Below are 17,855 nucleotides of genomic sequence, written 5' to 3' on the forward strand. Positions count from 1 at the left end.
GCTCGCCCCACTCCCTGGATTCGAACCAGTGACCTTTCATTCAGCAAGTTCAGCAGCTCAGTGGTTTAGCCCATTATGCCACCGGGGGCTACCCCATACAATGGTCCAATTAACACACTTGCAAGGTGATTTTGAATCTTATGATAGCTATTTAGACTCTCAACCACTGGTGTCCTTTTTAAGAAAGCCAGGCACCATCTTAAACATCCCTTAAAAGGCTGAAGAATCTTTGATTTTGTTATGAGATTCATAGCACTTGGGTGCCCATCATAACACACTGAAGCCTATCAGATCTCTGCTGCCATTTCTTCATCCAGCCCTGACTGAATGGGGTTATCCCTCAAGTAGGTGATCTTTACACAACCAGTTCCCCTGAGGTAACAGCCACTGAAGTCACTTCAGGCTGCAAATTCTTGATGCTGAAGGGATGAACCAGTGAGTGAAGAAGGCACTGAAACAATCAACAGCCCTGGGCAACACTAAGCTAATTCCCTTTCAACCTCAGATAAACGTAGCCATAACACTGTGATTTATTTTGGGTGTTCACAATTCCGTTGAGGGGGACAGGATCCTATGATTCATGATGAATGTGCAGCCCAGTCCCTTGACTGTTGTTCATGTTAAAGTCTATTCCTATTCCTACAATGAAAATGCATTTGAAAGGGGGGGGGGGGGAGACAGAATAACAAACAAATGTTTTCCAGAATCCAGTGCAGAGACTGAATGTTCAATGGCAAAAGTGAGCACCAATCCCATTCACACAGAAAACAGAGTTGATACTAATCATCGCGTCATCATAGCCTAGTCGTCTGATGTTCTCCCCAACTCACAATGTTCCAATTCCCATTGAGGTATGTCATGTTGTTTTAACAAATTCCTTTCTGCTGTTATAGCTAGCAAAAGAGCAAACTTCATACTCCCATAGAGAAATATTCTTCTTTCTTAAGGCATTGCAATCAATTTTTCAGTTCATCATGAAGCCTGAATGACTGATCTAAATAGGAGAGATTTCTGAGCACTACTGCTATGAAAGTAAAAGTTTGGACTTCATGAAAGAATCCAAGGCTTTGCCAGACTCCAAAACTCCACAATGCCTCACCTTCCTCTACTAAGCAACATCTAAAATCTTAGGGACCTCGGTCAAACATGTTATGCTTACTTGGGCATCCTCCCTCAAAACAATCTCCTATTATTGTTTTGTTGTTATTATTATTACTACTGAGCACATATATCTCCCCCCCCCTTCAGTCATCCATTAATTCTGCAAAATAAGTCAGCCTTGAAACAGGTTTCTTAAAAACCTTGTGACAACTTTTATCACTGCTCCCAGGAACACTCCACTCCTAAAATGACTTCTCTGTCTTTTAATTGCTGGATCTACCCAGAAGCAACTTTGAACAAAAGGCAACACTGCTGCAACTGTAATTTAAAAATCACAGCACAAAGAAATGCCTCCCACCGCCCTCGCAATTGCTTTCTGACATATCTTCCTTGCCTCTCTGTAAAATACTCTTTGCTAGCTTCAGCCTTTTAAAAATGGCTCCAATGCAGCTATCACGGTGGAAGGCAGGCGCCGTGTTTACATCTGGAAAACATGAGGTAGACCCCCCCCCCCTCCAGCCGCACAAGGATTCTCTCCTTTCCCCCCTCCCTCCCTCCATGCTCTCTTCCTGGCCCTGCAATGCTATTTGCTCTGATGACTGGATCACCATAGCAACTGTGATCACCAACCCTGTGGGATCCTACTTACCGTAAAGGTGGTCTCCTTGTTCTGCTTCCGAGTAGGTGATGGGGACCCCGGACTCTGAGGAGAGAGGCAAGAGGCATCGTCAAAACTGCACTCCACATCCGACATAATGTTTATTTGGAGGATATGCAGAGGGGAGGTGGAGGTGATGGGGTTAGTGCTGTATGCAAGCCAAATTTGAGGTGAGTCCTCCTCCTTTCTGCTTTAGCCTTTTCTCATATCCAGAGGTGTCACAGCCTGACAGCTGAACTCTTGCAAGAGGGACTTCTGCTCTGTGCTCAGGAAAGCAGCACACAAGCTCTTTACAGCCAGATAATTCATCCGAAACATGGTGACACCTCCCCTTCCAATCAGTGCCTAGCTTTGGAGTTAACTCTTCGACTGCATGCCAGCTCCAAAACAGGGACCTTTAAAGAGTTAGTGGGAAAGTCCACTTCTACTTTGTGCTCAGTGGCACGCAGCTGAGCCGGCGTACCTGAATGGCTTGTTTCACTATAGGTTCAGATTGCAACCGGAGGCATCTCTTCTATTCCCCCCCAATTCCTTCACCCCACCTCTCATGGCACTAGAAGTAAGCTTGAAGTCTCTGTAGCGATGTTAATAACACAGCACAGGTGTCCCTAAAGGCTTCTTTTAAACTCCATCTTCAAATTACTAAAAGCATCACACTCCATTGCCTTTATCAAACTGACAGCAAAGAAATGACCCAAAAACAAAAGTGTAATATGCAGTGTACTATATACGGAGGTCAGAAGACACATGGTTTAAATATATTTTTGGCAGGCTATTCCACCCAAAGCTACTCTGCTATATCTTTAACCCTTTCACCATTATTACTGATATTGTGATTATTTGTAGCCTTTACCAAGGTATAGTTGGGAAATACCTCATAAACATGCATGTTGTACTGTTCACCAGCGCATGGAGCAAACATGCAACCAAACATATGCAGACACACTCATGCACATCAAGAGTAAAGACCGTCTAACAACCTCATCCAGTTCCACAAAGCTGAACTATCTTTGATGGGTTATAGTTACCCCAAGGGTAACTATAAGCAGTAACAGAATCCTTGATTTGAACGAGACTACAAGGATCATCCAGTCCAACCCCTTCCCATGCAGAGCGACACATAATGCAGCTCTCTGGGGATTGAAAGTCTCAGCAACCTTAGCAAGTATTGATACTGTGAGGAGCAATGAGAATTGCAGCCTAAGAAGATGAAGGAGCCTGTACACTTTCCACCTCTGTTGGAAAACTACAACACAAAATTTCACATTGATAAGTGATGCCATTGCACCATTGACGGAGGCATCTCCACCATAGTCCAGTCAATCTCTGCTTTGGTTTTCTTGAACCCATGGCACCCTGTTTTTATCACTATGCGCTTTGCAAACAAGCAGTCTGCTGCTCTCTATCTTTTTAAAAAGGCCTTGCATAAGTTAAACAGCATTTCTAACCAAGCCTGCTCTCCCTTTCTTTTTAACTCAAAGGATGTGTCTTGCTGAACCAGAATCTGAAAATAAGCCCAGTTCTGTAAAATGCCCTAATGCTGACAATGTTGTTTTTCTTTTCTTGTTTTTTTTGGAAAAAAACATCTTTGTTAGCATTAGTTGTCAGTGCAGAGCAGAAAAACTATGCCCAACAGCAAGTTGGCTTTGGTTCAGCAGCAACACGAGAGCTGACTGCAATCTCTAGTGGGAAGAAAAGTATAATGAAAACTCTCATCATCACCCCCATCCCCTTGCTAAAAGAAATGGGATTCTGTTTCTAGTCACCTTTGAGTCCAATCTATAAGAAAGAAATTGCTTTAGAGCTATTCTATACCCCTCTGTGCAAAGTGCTTTCATGCTCAATAAACCACTATGTTCAGAAGCAAACCCCAAACCTCTGAGCTTCCAAACACAGTCAAATTTCTTTGGTTAACACTAACACTCTAAATTACTGGGATCATTTTCCTTCTATCAAATTAACCAAAAGCACTGCATTTCCTAGATTGCACAGCTTCAAGCCTTCCATTTTACTCACTGGCCATATCCCTGTCCCCCAATGAGTATGACCGAATAATATCATTTACTTGCCCAAGCAACATGTAGTCGCTCTAATGCCACTCCTGCAGTCAGTTCAAGCAGATCATTGCCAACACGAGGTCTACGTGCAAAAGATGTGAGTTCAGGAAGAACTTGCACCTGGGTTCCTCAGATACATTAGAACCCAGGAGCCATGCAGACCAGTTTTTTTTTGCTATTGTAACTTTGTTAAGGGTGTATATATTTGGTAAAAAAGTCATGTCCTCCCAGAATTATAAGCTCTTATGGATGTACACAATTTTGAGGACAATTAGTCATACTCGTTGCATTTTTATATCCAGGGAGAAGTATCTGAGATGTTTTCTGCCTAAATTGCATCCATTTCAAATATAAATCCCTAAACCACCTGCTTTAAGAACGAGTTGGGGAGAAAAAGAGAAACCTGGATTCTATAACTAGAGAAGAGTTTTGTAGGTTTTGTTGTTATTGTTGTGCACCTTCAAGTTGTTTCTGACTTATGGCAACCCTAACACCATAAGGTTTTCTTGGGTTGGGAGTATGTGACCAAGGTCATCCAGTGGGTTCCCATTGTTGAGCAGGGAATTGAATCAGGCCTCACCAGACTTCTGGGGCTTGTAGTTTAGGGAAGGGCTTTTAAACTGCTCATCCAGAGAAGCCCTGGGCCACCCTAAACTAGAAGCCCCAGAATTCAGCAGGAGGCAGTCACAGCATTTAAAATGGACTGCAGTGGATAAATGCATAAGTGTGATGAGGCCCTAGTGTCCAGGGTTGTTATCCAACAATCAAACCATTAAACTACACTGGCACATTGAAGGTTTTAACTAATACATATTTCTACACTATATTTGCTATACATAAAAGTGTTTCATAAAGTACAAGTAAGACTCCTGTCAACTATTTTCTAGCCAGTCTTTTAAATAAGCACTGAGCAACATTAAAGATTAAAACAGTGCCAAGTTCTAGAAATCTAAAATTCTTATCTGCAGCAGCGCTGGGGGTGAGGAGAAAGAGAAATGGGGAGGAAAGAAAAACTGAAAAAGTCAATGGCTTGGACAACTTACAAGGCCAAGGGAGCCTTTTCAACTAAGTTCTTAATGTTCTCAGATATGACTTGCTGACTCAAATACAGCTCATCAGATTGAAAGTGGCAACTTTTTTCCAAACCAACACCATGGAACAAGTAACTGTGTTATCGCTGCAAGCTTTCATATCTGACAGATTGCTACTCTTTTGAGCAAGTTCACAAATAAATGTTTCACACAGACACATACAGTGTAAGCTGAATTTTCAGCCTGTTTAGGCTGAAAAAGCCTCCCCCTTGGCTTATACTAGAGTTAAGGTTATTTATTATTTTACTCTGTTATTATTATTATTATTACATTTATTATTTTACTTATTATTATTATTATTGTTATATTACATTAATCTTAGTTTACTCTAATATTCTTAAATTTATTATTTTACTCTTATTACTGTTACTATTTTCTTTACTCTATTAATATTACATTTATAATTTTACTCTTTATTATTATTGGAAGGATAACCAATGAAGAAGGTTAGAATAATGGTTTAATCAGAGTTGGACAATTTTAGATAAATATTCAAAAACATTTAACCTACTGATGCCTCAATTAACATAATTGTATTGGTATCTATTTTTATTTTGAAATTTACCAGTACCTGCTGCATTTTCCACTCTCGGCTTATATTCAAGCCAATACATTTTCCCAGTTTTCTGTAGTAAAATTATGTACTTCGGCTTATATTTGGGTAGGCTTATACTCGGGTATACTGTGTTCCCTCACTTATCGCAGATGTTACGTTCCAGTAAAAACCAGCAAAGTGGAGACGCTATATATGTACTGCCTCAGGGCGTGCAATGCTTAGGACCGCCCCCTCCTAGGAGTGGTTCTGCCCACTCCTCTCTCCCCCTCCCCTCTCTCTCATTCACTCAATCCCTTTGCTTTCTCTTTACTCTCCTCTTCTCTCCTCCCTCACTGTCCCTTCCCCTTGAAAACCACACTTCCCGTTGGCTCCTCCTCATGTGCCTGGCTCCCCCTCCCCTCCTCCTCCTCTTCCCCCTCCCCTTCCTCACTCATGCGTGCCTTCTTCGCCTTCCTCTCCTCTTCCTCCTCCTCCTCCCCCCCTTCGGCTCCCCCCCCCCCTCCGCCTCCCTGTCAGGGAAGGAAGGAAGGAAGGAAGGAAGGAAGGAAGGAAGGAAAGGAAGCAAGCCCTCCTCACCTTTCACTTTGCCGGGTGAAGAGAGAGAGAGTGAAGGAAAGGAAGGAAAGGCTCTTCAAGGCTGGAGAGAGGGAAGGAGGACTGAGGAGGGAAAGCACCTCAGAGAGCGGTGGTGGCCAGTTTGGGCACCTGCTGCATGATATATATTTTAAATTCATATTTATTGGAAAACTGCAAAACAGTGAGTCCGCGAAAAGCAAACCGCGATGTAGCAAGGGAACACTGTATACGGTAAATTTCACCAACTGACTATGAGAAGCAGCAGCTAGAGTGTTGTGCCTTGTATAGTTTGTTGATTTTCAGAATCCAACTCAGAGTTTGGAAATGTTTCTGGTTTTCTATTATAACTCCCAGAACTCCTCAGCTGGCAGGGCCACAATCATCCTTTTTAGGGTGAGAAGGGCAGGATAGATAAATAAATAAATAAATAAATAAACAAATCCTGGATGGAATTCACAGTACAGAACGCAACATACTCAAGTTCTGACCTCACTTCGTTGCCTTGAGAACATTGTTGTTTTTCTGCCTAGCTCCCTTCACAAGATTGGTATATGTTTGTTAAGCTCTACTCAAGTCTCTGGAGGAAGGGTGGGATAAAAGTGAAATAAATGTTATGAGCTGCAAACACAGATGGAACATATTGCGTGCGAGGTGATGTCAGCTGATAAGGAAAATTTGTTTGAGGTGTTTGATGATCTTATAATTGCTGTTTCACACACCTCCAAGCCTGCTCGAATTATGAACACAAGATATAACTTTTTTCAAGAATACTGGTCTAAAAAGCATCACTTTGATTGTTAAAGCAGGACAAAAATGGCAGAAAGCTGTTTTTTTAAAAAAGAAAAACAACACATCTTAGCCAATGTAGCATTTTCAGTGAAGGTACAGACACAAGAAATGCAAAAATCAATTCGGTAATCATTTTTGAAATTGGCCAACATGATCCCTTAGTGCACAGGGAACAGGGAAGAAGCAATATCAGATGAGCACTAGCTTGTTAAGGATGAGACTTAAGTTCTCAAGTTACCCTTTTGAATCTATTTCCACAAACTGATATGGGATTCATATTCCTTTAATTCTCATAGTCACACTATTAAAGTTGGATTGCAGATGAGGACCTGATGGCAAGACAGTAATTTCCCAAAGCTACTTGCAAGCTCATGGTTTAAAACAATCACATTTATTTAAAAACAGGAGGAAAATGACAACTGTGTTTTTGAGAACGCCCTGGCTCTTCATAATTCAGCAACATCTGGTTGTCTTGTCTTACATTTTCAAACATCCACAACACTTGAAAGTTGAAACAATCTCTGAAGCCCACCGGGAGCTGCTAATGAGTAGTATTTAAAAATGTAGCTGGAAACTACAGTGAACACTATGCCGTTGTTTAGAAATGCTGCTGCAAAGATCAATCCAGGGCAATCCTGCTGTGCACAGAGGAAACAGCAGTAAACCAAGAAACCAAGCAGGGCTCGATGCAATGATGGACACTTATACATCCCTTGCTATGATTACTATACTATGCGAAACAAGGAAACCTCTAGTGTTTTTGTGGCCTAGTGTTCTAACTCACATTTTTTTGCAGAATAATCTGAATTCACCAACTTACTTCAGTTTCCAACTTGCTTTTGCAAAACGGTGCAGAAATGTATTGACAATATTGCACGATTTAAGAAAGAATGCCTTCATAATAAGTAACATGCTTACAATAATGTCTCCTAGTACAAAAGCAAGAGGATGCTTAGTTTTAAAAAGTTACTAATTCCAATTAAACTTTGATCAAATGAAGGACACATTGGATGACAAGCCTGAGGAGAGCCCAAATGAGTATCAATATGAGATTTTGCTTTCAAAGACAAAAATTCAAACCAAGCTACTTAAGTAAGTCCTATACTTCCTCTAAATAAATACAAATCATGCACAGGAGAAAAAACCCTCTCTTGGACTTACCTGGGGGTCATTGCCAACTTTGCGGAGACTCATGTGGCTTGATTCTAGTTGGGGAATCAGAGTCCCTGGTATGTGATATCCATTCACTGCAGAGAAGAAACACAAGGCTCAGAATAAGAGGGTGGTAAATTTCAACAGGATGCAGGCCTTTCATTGAAGTAAAGTAATTTACCTGGCATAACTCAGTAGGTAACAACGTTTAATGCAAACCTCACCACCACAAATTGAGGCACACAGCAGATACCTCAATCTCTATAAAGGCATACATATGTTGGTTCCATAAATGTTCCTACATGACTTGATGGCTCTGGCCGAAACTTGCACATATCCTTCACTATGCAACCTAAAATACTGGAGAGGTTTCAATTGGGCCAGGGCCCAAAAACAAAGGAAAAACGTATGTGTGAATGCAGAACTCAGATGCAACCAGAAGAGGGAGCTATATAGATGGAAAAGCTTCCTCAGAGGGCAAGATAGAAAATGAAGGCGTGCTAGAGCATCAGTTGGGAGACACTCTATGGTCCCTTCCATGCTGCTCCTATATTCCGGGATCTGATCTCAGATTATTTTCTTATCCCAGATTATATGGCAGTGGAGACTCATATAATCTAGTTTAAATCAGATAATCTGGGATCAGATCCTGGAATATCGGGCAGTGCAGATGGATCCTAAGAACCTTCTGCACTTCTGCCATAGAGATGTTCTCAGGGAAGCCTTTTCAGATGGCTTGGCAAAGATGGAAGTAAACTGGAGAAGGGGGAAATAAGTCCTTCGGATAACAAAACTTGGGTAATAATTCAACAAAACTCTATATTCAAAGCAGTGTATTTTTATGTATGGAGGAAATAATTACCCTGAGTAAATTTGTGCTGTGGATCTGAGTATTGAAACTTTTATAAAACACTAGCATATGTACCTGGTGTTGCCCGAGTATGCATTTTCTGATATGATTTATTAGAAATATTCATTGCTCGCTTGATAATTTTATGCAGGGCCCCGTTAGAAAATGTATGTCTTGGCAATGCCGGGTACCTAATCTAGTATACTCTAAAATATGCAAAAAAATCAAAACAGGCAACAGCAATAGTAACTAGTAGTATGCACTAGTTACAAAGTGACTGTTGGGACGCATTCTTTGTTTTCTAAACTAGTACAAGCATAAAAAATTAGTCACATGCCCTTCAGTGAATGCTTTTCATGTTATCAAGATGTATGTATAGGAACATTACAAGATTTTACCAATTTCTCTTTAGATTCACCCCTACTATTTTTCTTGTTAAGATTCTGTACAATATGACATTAATTTGGTCTGGCACTGGTTGGTTGGTTGGTTGGTTTCAGTGGTCTGCTTCAGAAGGGACACTGTTATGACACGAAGCATTTATTTAGCAACACAGCAGAAGTGTGCCATAGAAAGAGAGGATACGTTTATTTATTACATTCCTATCCCTCCCTTCTCACCCTGAAGGGGACTCAGAGCGGCCTTACAAGTAGGCAACAATTTGGTGCCTCATAACATGTATACAATAAAACAAACATATACATTGAAAAAACCAAACAGTTAAAAACATAACGACATTAAAACCAATTATTAAAATCATGCAAGGCAAAATCATAATCCAAGGCTGTTCCATTCATTTCACTATTCTGTATTAACTTATTGCACTGAAGATTACTAACCAAAAGCTTGGTTAGCTGATCTGATTTCACTGGGGAGGGAGTTCCACAGGCAAGGGGGCACCACTGAGAAAGCCCTGTCTCTCGTCCTCACCAACCACATCTGTGAAGGAGGTGGGACCAAGAGCAGAGCCTTCCCAGAAGATCTTAACTTTGAAGGTGGGTCATAGAAAGAGATACGTTTGGATAAGTAAGCTGGGCTGGAATTGTATAGGGCTTTATAGGCTAAAGCCAGAACTTTGAATTCTACTCAGTAGCAGACTGGAAGCCAGTGGAGCTGACGCAACAGGGGGGCTGTATGCTCCCTGTACGCTGCCCCAGTGACAAATCTGGCTGCCACCCATTGGATCACTTGAAGCCTCTGAACAGTCTTCCACGACAACTCCATGTAGAGCACATTGCAATAGTCTATTCTGGATGTAACAGGAGTATTGACCACCATGGCCAAGTCTGGCTTCTCATGACAGATCAGCAGAAGGGGTTTCCACTGAATCTAAATCCACTTGTTATTTCAGGAAGGTAGTTGCTCAATACTGATTGCTTTTAACTCATATTGTCAGACAGGGACAGCATATTGTCAGACAGGGACACATTTCACAGCTGGTATTATTTATCATATAGCCCCTTTCACTGGCAAAAACCTAAGAATCTAGTGCAATGGCTGAAAGTATCTACTTGGCAGGAAAAGGCTGCTCAGAGGATGAAAAATGTGAGCATGTAATCTTCAAGGGCTCTTATTCTACTGAGGAAATGCCATTCCTCAACTTGAAAGTGCAACTTTCCTTCCTTGATTGGGCAATGGAGACGTCCGAGTATTCTCCCAATTGACAGGTGCATCCCACGTCACCCAAAATGTTGAAACTCTGTATGCAATTTCTCTCAGGAAAACCAACACATGTGACTTTTGGCTGATTTGTGACCTACCTGTAGGCAAGGAATTCTTCTGGGTCACAGGGCTCTTTGGGGTCCCAGGCACACTACTCGGCCGCTCCCAAGTAGTCTCTGTCCAAAAGAGAATTAAATAAAAGTAAATAGATGGGACTGCATTGAGAATCATCAAAAGATAAAAAGAAATCCTGTCCTCCTCCACAAGCAATCACACTATAGACTGTGGAATTCCCACCTTTATTAGACTTTAAAACTTGCCTGCTGGTCCATGTTGCTTTATATAGTGTAGGACAACAGATACCAATCATCTCAAAGGATCGTTTAAGAGTGGGCCCAGATGGAAAGTTTCCCCCCAGGCCATTTTCACACTTCCAGGCAGAAACTGCTCTACCAACCACCCCACTGCAGTTCCTGACAGGTGCATCAAACCAAAGCACTCAGCATGTCTAGACTGTGGGAGTTAGGAAAGTCTAAAGAGCACACCTGATCTCCTGTATTAAAAAAAACCCCTTCAGTTCTTTCTTCTTTTAAATCCCACTCACAATAAAGACCCCCTTTGAGTCAATCAGAATTCTCCAAGGGCGTCTGACACAGAAGGCTCTCAAAGGCATTCAATATTTGTACAGTCCTGCCAACTTGAAGAAGTCACATAACTCTAGACCAGTGGTTCTCAACCTGTGGGTCCCCAGGTGTTTTGGCCTACAACTCCCAGAAATACTAGCCAGTTTACCAACTGTGAGGATTTCTGTGAGTTGAAGGCCAAAATATCTGGGGACCCACAAGTTGAGAACCACTGCTCTAGACAGAAAACATGTTTGGAGCCCAGCTCTCTTTTCTACTCCTCTGATAATGTCTCTGTTAAACAAGAACATTTTCTGGGTGGATTCTGAGAAAAAAAGTCACCTAATTTATTTAGCTGTTTTGGCATTCAAAGGAACATCAAGATTCTCCATCAGATTTCACAGCAATTCCAGAAAACGTGCTTCATGGCACATGGGCAATATCTGGCCTAAAACAAAAAATCTGGCTAATTTCAAATGATAATCACGCAGCCTGTATCTCTGGCAGTAGATGGTGCTCTAAGTTTGAATTAGCCTCAAGGCTCTGCAGCTCATTTCAGAAGCACAGACACAAGGAAAGCTCGGCTGCCGCCTGCGAGCGATGCAGTGCTGTTTTGTTTTTATGACTGCAGGTAGGAAATCATTCGAAGCACCTACAGTACTTGTTCCGAAAAGCTGCGTGCTGGCTGCTGTGCACAGGTCAAGCACGTCCCACTGAAAAAAGCAGCACTGTAAATGGCCAACTGAGCTAATTTTTCAAAAGCTTTGCAAGGGAATGCAGCAAGAAACACTGCACAGGGAAAGAGATACAGCAATGGAAAATCTTATAAGTATGCCTTAAAATCTACTGAAAGAAAAGGTTAGATTTTCAAAATATTAGGACACATGTACCATGATGATTTGGGGGGGGGGGGTGAGGGCTTGGTGGGTGAAAGTACTGCTGGAAGTAACATCTGAAATGAAAAAGAATGCACCTGGGGCATGACCCACAACCACAGAAGTTCAATGTCCTCCTCTCTGACCATCCTTCTTTATATGTGATCCAGTCTGACCTTGGAAGGAGAGAAAGGTCAGCTCTCACTAGTAATTGGATGGGAGACCATTAATGTATGCCAGGTGCTATTCACTCTATTTCAGAGGAAGAAACTGACAAAACCACCTCGGAGCATTCTTTGCTTAAGAAAACCCTATGAAATTCACGAGGTCACCATAAATTCAAAAGAAACCTAAAGAGATGTGCACACATATACCTCAGTTAACAAAAGATACATTCCTGAGCATGAATTCTTTAACAGAAAAAATGGTACTAAAAGCAGAAACAGTATGGAAAGAATTTCCCACACGACAAAAAAAAGTTCAATATATTTCAATAATTATGTTATTCAAAATATTTTGGGAGAAGCCTTCCATGAGTAAACAAAACCATCTGAACCTTCTAATTGAAGGCTTCTTCCAAAATACGGATGGCTTTCCCCCCTTTCTTTCAACAGTCTATACTTTCTCCAGCACTTCTTTCATCATCTTTCCTTGGCCCTCCTTAATTGTCCTCTCCATTTTGATACAGCTAGTCAGAGGATGCAGAGGAATGTCGGAGCAATGTGGGCACAAAAAGACTTGGTAAAAAGGAGCTTCTATGTCAGCAGCTTAGTAAACTGAAGCATGCTTGCACTAGAGCACTCTCTATTAACCCTGTTTCCTGCAGAGGATTCATCCCTCTCAAGATATTTTAAACTGATCATTTGTTCACCATTGGCACAGTAGTATGTTCTAAATTCAGAATGTCTTATAACTTTCAGCAAGACTGCATATATGGTATTACTCAGTTATTTATAAATAATTTAGGTTCTTCAGTTCTCTTTCTATTGCAGGAATATCACTTACTCCATACAATAGTCTGCAACGGTTCAAATGCAACCTATCAATTGGTATTATGAATGCTGTTTGGAATACTTACTGCGGCACAAATATGATGGTCCCATTAGGATATTGCTCAAAGCATCTATTTCCTTACAATGCCCATGCTCTCCCATACCTTTTTTTAAAAAAAAAAACAACCCCTTAATAACAGTACTGTATCCATTAATAAGGATATGCTATGACTCATAGGGATATCCTTCAGTAAGACTCCTGTTTCTATTTAAAGAAAGTTATTTCAAAGCCCAGACTTAAATTTTTAGGAATCACTGGATAACCACTATGACTCTCTATGATTTAGGGGAAAATTCTCCCCAGCACAATTTTCCCCAAATCCCTCTGGGTAGAGATGCCACAGATCAAGCATAGAAAATTATAATTCAAAAGATCTGGTCTCATTTATCCATCTTTTATGGAACCACATTTTAATATGTGTGTTTGAAGAATTTTTACAGTATTTGTGTGTTTTTGACTGTGTTGTGACCAGCCTCGAGCCATAATAATAATAATAATAATAATAATAATAATAGTAGTAGTAGTAGTAGTAGTTGTTGTTGTTGTTGTTGTTGTTGTTGTTGTTGCTGCTGCTGCTGTTTCCAGTAAGTTATGGTTTCTGTGATATGGAGCATAACACATATGAGCAAGGTTTCCAACTCAGCTGTATTAGGATAAGATAGTACATTAAGGAAGAACAGCTGTTGAGGGGAGGCCCACCTGAAAATGGCCTAAGATAGGGAGGGAATTGGAGGGAAGGATATTAGAGGCAATGGTGAAGTACTATGGCCACATAATGAAAAGACAGGAAAGCTTGGAGAACCTAATGATGTTGGGGAAAATGAAAAGGATAGGGGTCGACCAAGGACAAGACGGATGGATGGTATCCTGAAAGTGACTAGCTTAACCTTGAAGGAGCTGGGGGTGGCAATAGCTGACAGGGAGCTCTGGCGTAGGCTGGTCCATGAGGTCATGAAGAGTTGGAAGTGACTGAATGAATAAACAACAAAGGGTGGAAATCACGCAGTCTCAGCAGACATAGCTTGCATAGCCACTGGTAAAGAATTCTGGGCATTTCAGTCCAAGAACATCTGGAGGGCCATTTGATTCCAACTCTGCTCTAAGAGATTATTCACATAACCTCAAGGGTAGGACGGGTTTTTCCTTCCCAAATTACATAATTTTGTGGTGGGTGGCCTATCATCAGTGATTCATTGTGATTCGTAATCACACTGCTTAGCGTTATTTCTCAAATTGGCTACATGTATAACATCTGGCTACAGTGACACATGTCTTGATAACATCCTGTTTGGATTACTGCAAATCACTATACTTGGGGCTGCCTTTGGAAATTATCCCAAAACTTCAGCCTGTAGACTTGGCCTGGGCATAGGGTTCATATGACTCCCCTTTCAAAATAGCTGCATTGGCTAGTGTATCGTTTCTGGATGCTAGGTTTAACCTTTAAATCCCTAGAGAGCTTGGGGCAAGACTATCTGAAAGATGGCATCTGTAACTGTTATGGTTTACAAGAGAGGGTTTTCTCCAAGTCCCACCATTTTTGCAAGAGGATTTGGTGAAAGACCACTTGGACTCCTCCCTACTTTCTTTCTACCGGCATGTCAAAATATTTTTATTAAGGCAGCACTCTGCATTTTAAATATGGTTGTAAGTGGTACATTGTTTGAAAATACCTTTTTATTATGTTTTAAGCATTTTAAATTATCTTTAGTAGTATTGAATTCCTTTTTCACTTTTGTAATAATGTTTTAGTTGCATCTTTTTAAAATAATTGTTAGCCAAATTTTGGGAGAAGGGCAATATAAAAATGTAACCAACAAGTCAATCAATCAATCTGCCAACCATGTACTTCCTTTTACTTTACTTTCCACTTGAATTCCACAATTCAAGTGTCCAATCCTCAATCTATATTGCCAGAAACACACGCAAGACAAAGGACAATTGAATAAACTGACTCCAAATATGTTGCCTTCTAAAATCCCATGGCTCCCACTCCCTAATAATTGCAGCCATTTTCCTTATTAAACCACCACAAAGGTATGGTTTGTCTGCAGCACTACCCTTTTCAACCATACTGGTAGTGGTTTTAAGCATATGCAAGCCACCTATCATGTTTGTGTATATATGATGATGTGCTTTCCTCCTGTTTCTTACATCACCCTGAGTTGAATATTCACAGTTTAAGAAATCATTGCCCTCAGGGGTGCAGAAATACTCTTGGTCCAAGCATTCAAGTGCAAATTATATGTTCCTGAAGGATTAAAGACAAAAACAAAACAACCCCAAGGCAGGCAATTAACATATGTAATATTATTAATGTTGTAATTTACTTAAAATTCCATTTCCTATTCTGCTATCTTAAGACTTTTATTTTAGGCTTGTTTGGAATGTCTGCCCAATTTTAAGATAGCAATAATTGTGAGTCATAAGGGATGGCAGCAGAGCTGAGAGAACACCAGTGTTTGATTAGCAAGTGCATGCATTCACATTTCACGTATGTGTTTCATAATAGAAAAGGAGAAAGAAGTACTGAACAAATCTAATTCAAGCATCTGCTTGTCCAGTTTTGTTGGATTCGTTTCAATTGGTTCAGCTTGAGGATGTGGACAGGATCCTTGGAGAGGTGCGACCCACCACATGCATCCTAGACCCCTGCCCTTCCTGGCTGATTAAGGAAGCCAGAGGGGGTTTGGCAGGGTGGGTGAAGGTGATGGTTAATACCTCCCTACAGACAGGAGAGTTTCCAGCGAGCTTAAAGCAAGCTATTATAAAACCGCTGTTGAAGAAACCATCACTGGATCCCACCCAATTCGACAACTATCGGCCAGTTTCCAATCTCCCCTATTTGGGCAAAGTCATGGAACGTGTGGTGGCGACACAACTCCAGGGGTTTCTGGTAGACACTGATTATCTTGATCCGGCACAGTCTGGCTTTAGGCCGGGACATGGAACTGAGACAGCCTTGGTCGCCTTGGTAGATGATCTGCGCAGGGAACTAGACAGGGGGAGTGTGTCCCTGTTGGTTCTGCTGGACCTCTCGGCGGCCTTCGATACCGTCGATCACGGTATCCTTCTGGGCCGCCTCATGGACATGGGGCTCGGAGGCACTGCTTTGCGGTGGCTCCGATCCTTCCTTGAGGGACGGACCCAGAAGGTGTTACTGGGTGACACCTGTTCGGCCCCACAACCGTTGTTGTGTGGAGTCCCACAGGGTTCAATCTTGTCCCCGATGTTATTTAACATCTACATGAAGCCGCTGGGAGAGATCATTCGGAGTTTCGGACTAAGATGCTATCTCTATGCAGATGACGTCCAAATCTGTCACTCCTTCACACCTGTCACCAAGGAGGCTGTCCAGACCTTGAACCGGTGTTTAGCCGCTGTATCGGACTGGATGAGAGCTAACAAATTGAAACTGAATCCAGACAAGACAGAGGTCCTACTGGTCAGTCGGAAGGCCGAACAGGGTATAGGGTTACAGCCTGTGTTAGACGGGGTTACACTCCCCCTGAAGACGCAGGTTTGCAGCTTGGGAGTGATCCTGGACTCACCGCTGAGCCTGGAACCTCAGGTCTCGGCGGTGGCCGGGAGAGCTTTTGCACAATTAAAACTTGTGCGCCAGCTGCGCCCGTACCTTGGGAAGTCGGATCTGGCCACGGTGGTCCACGCTCTTGTCACATCCCGGCTGGATTACTGCAACGCACTCTACGTGGGGTTGCCATTGAAGACTGCTCGGAAACTACAACTAGTCCAGCGAGAAGCAGCCAGATTGCTCACCGGAGCGACGTACAGGGAGCACACCACCCCCCTGCTGCGTCAGCTCCACTGGCTGCCGATCCAATTCCGAGCGGAATTTAAAGTGCTGGTCTTGACCTATAAAACCCTATACGGTTCTGGCCCAGTGTATTTGTCCGAACGGATCTCCCTCTACATCCCACCTCGAAGTTTAAGATCTTCTGGGGAGGCCCTGCTCTCGACCCCGCCGGTCTCACAAGTGAGGCTGACGGGGACGAGGAGCAGGGCCTTCTCAGTGGCGGCCCCCCGCCTGTGGAATTCACTCCCCGGGGAGATTAGATTGGCTTCTTCCCTCCTAGCATTTAGGAAAAAACTAAAGACCTGGATGTGGGACCAAGCTTTTGGTCACTCTGACAATTAACTCAAGGACCGGGTGATAGACAAAGATAATTGGAATAGAACGGATGTACGGCTCTGATATATGGACTCTGACATGAGATGGTTTTAGGTATATGTTTTTATGAGGTATTGATGTTTTAATCTGATTGTTGAATTGTGATAGTGTTTGGATTACTTGTTGTGTTTTGGGCATCTAATTGTGCCCTCCCTGTAAGCCGCCCTGAGTCCCCCTCGGGGTGAGAAGGGCGGGGTATAAGTGAATGAAATAAATAAATAATAAATAATAAATAAGCAGATGCAGGAAAAATGATGATGACTCCACATGGTTTCTCTGAAAAGTGTTAGCTCAGAGATCTAGACTACCAAGAGCTAGCCAGGTTTATTTACTTACTTGCTATATTTACACTGCTGCTTTTAAGTTGACTTTGACTTATGGATATCCCATGAAGGAGAGAACTCCAAATCCATTTATCATCAACAGCTCAGGTTTAGTAAATTCAGGGCACGGGGCTTCCTTGATTTGATGCATCCATCTGGAAGGCAGTCTCCTGCTTCCCTACTGCCTCCTATTTTACCAAGTAGCATTGTCTTTTCTAGTGAGTCACGTCTTCTTGTGAAATAGCCAAAACACCACAGTCTCAGTTTTGTCATCCTGGCTTCTAGGGAGAGTACAGTTGC

General features: G+C 42.0%; 1 protein-coding gene across 3 annotated transcripts in view; it reads right to left on the reverse strand.

Moving 5' to 3' along the window:
- The window catches only part of GAS7 (growth arrest specific 7), a 184,890-nt gene that overhangs the window by 41,695 nt on the left and 125,340 nt on the right, over positions 1–17,855 (reverse strand). For all 3 annotated transcript variants that reach the window (XM_060764545.2, XM_060764546.2, XM_060764548.2), the window contains exons 3-5: positions 10,591–10,668; positions 7,990–8,075; positions 1,751–1,804 (exon numbers count right to left, since the gene is read on the reverse strand). In XM_060764545.2, the coding sequence (XP_060620528.2) occupies positions 1,751–1,804; positions 7,990–8,075; positions 10,591–10,668 (218 nt within the window). The remainder of the gene's footprint in view (positions 1–1,750; positions 1,805–7,989; positions 8,076–10,590; positions 10,669–17,855) is intronic.

Source organism: Anolis sagrei, chromosome 2, assembly GCF_037176765.1.
Source record: "Anolis sagrei isolate rAnoSag1 chromosome 2, rAnoSag1.mat, whole genome shotgun sequence".
In the NCBI taxonomy this organism is placed as follows: domain Eukaryota; kingdom Metazoa; phylum Chordata; class Lepidosauria; order Squamata; family Dactyloidae; genus Anolis; species Anolis sagrei.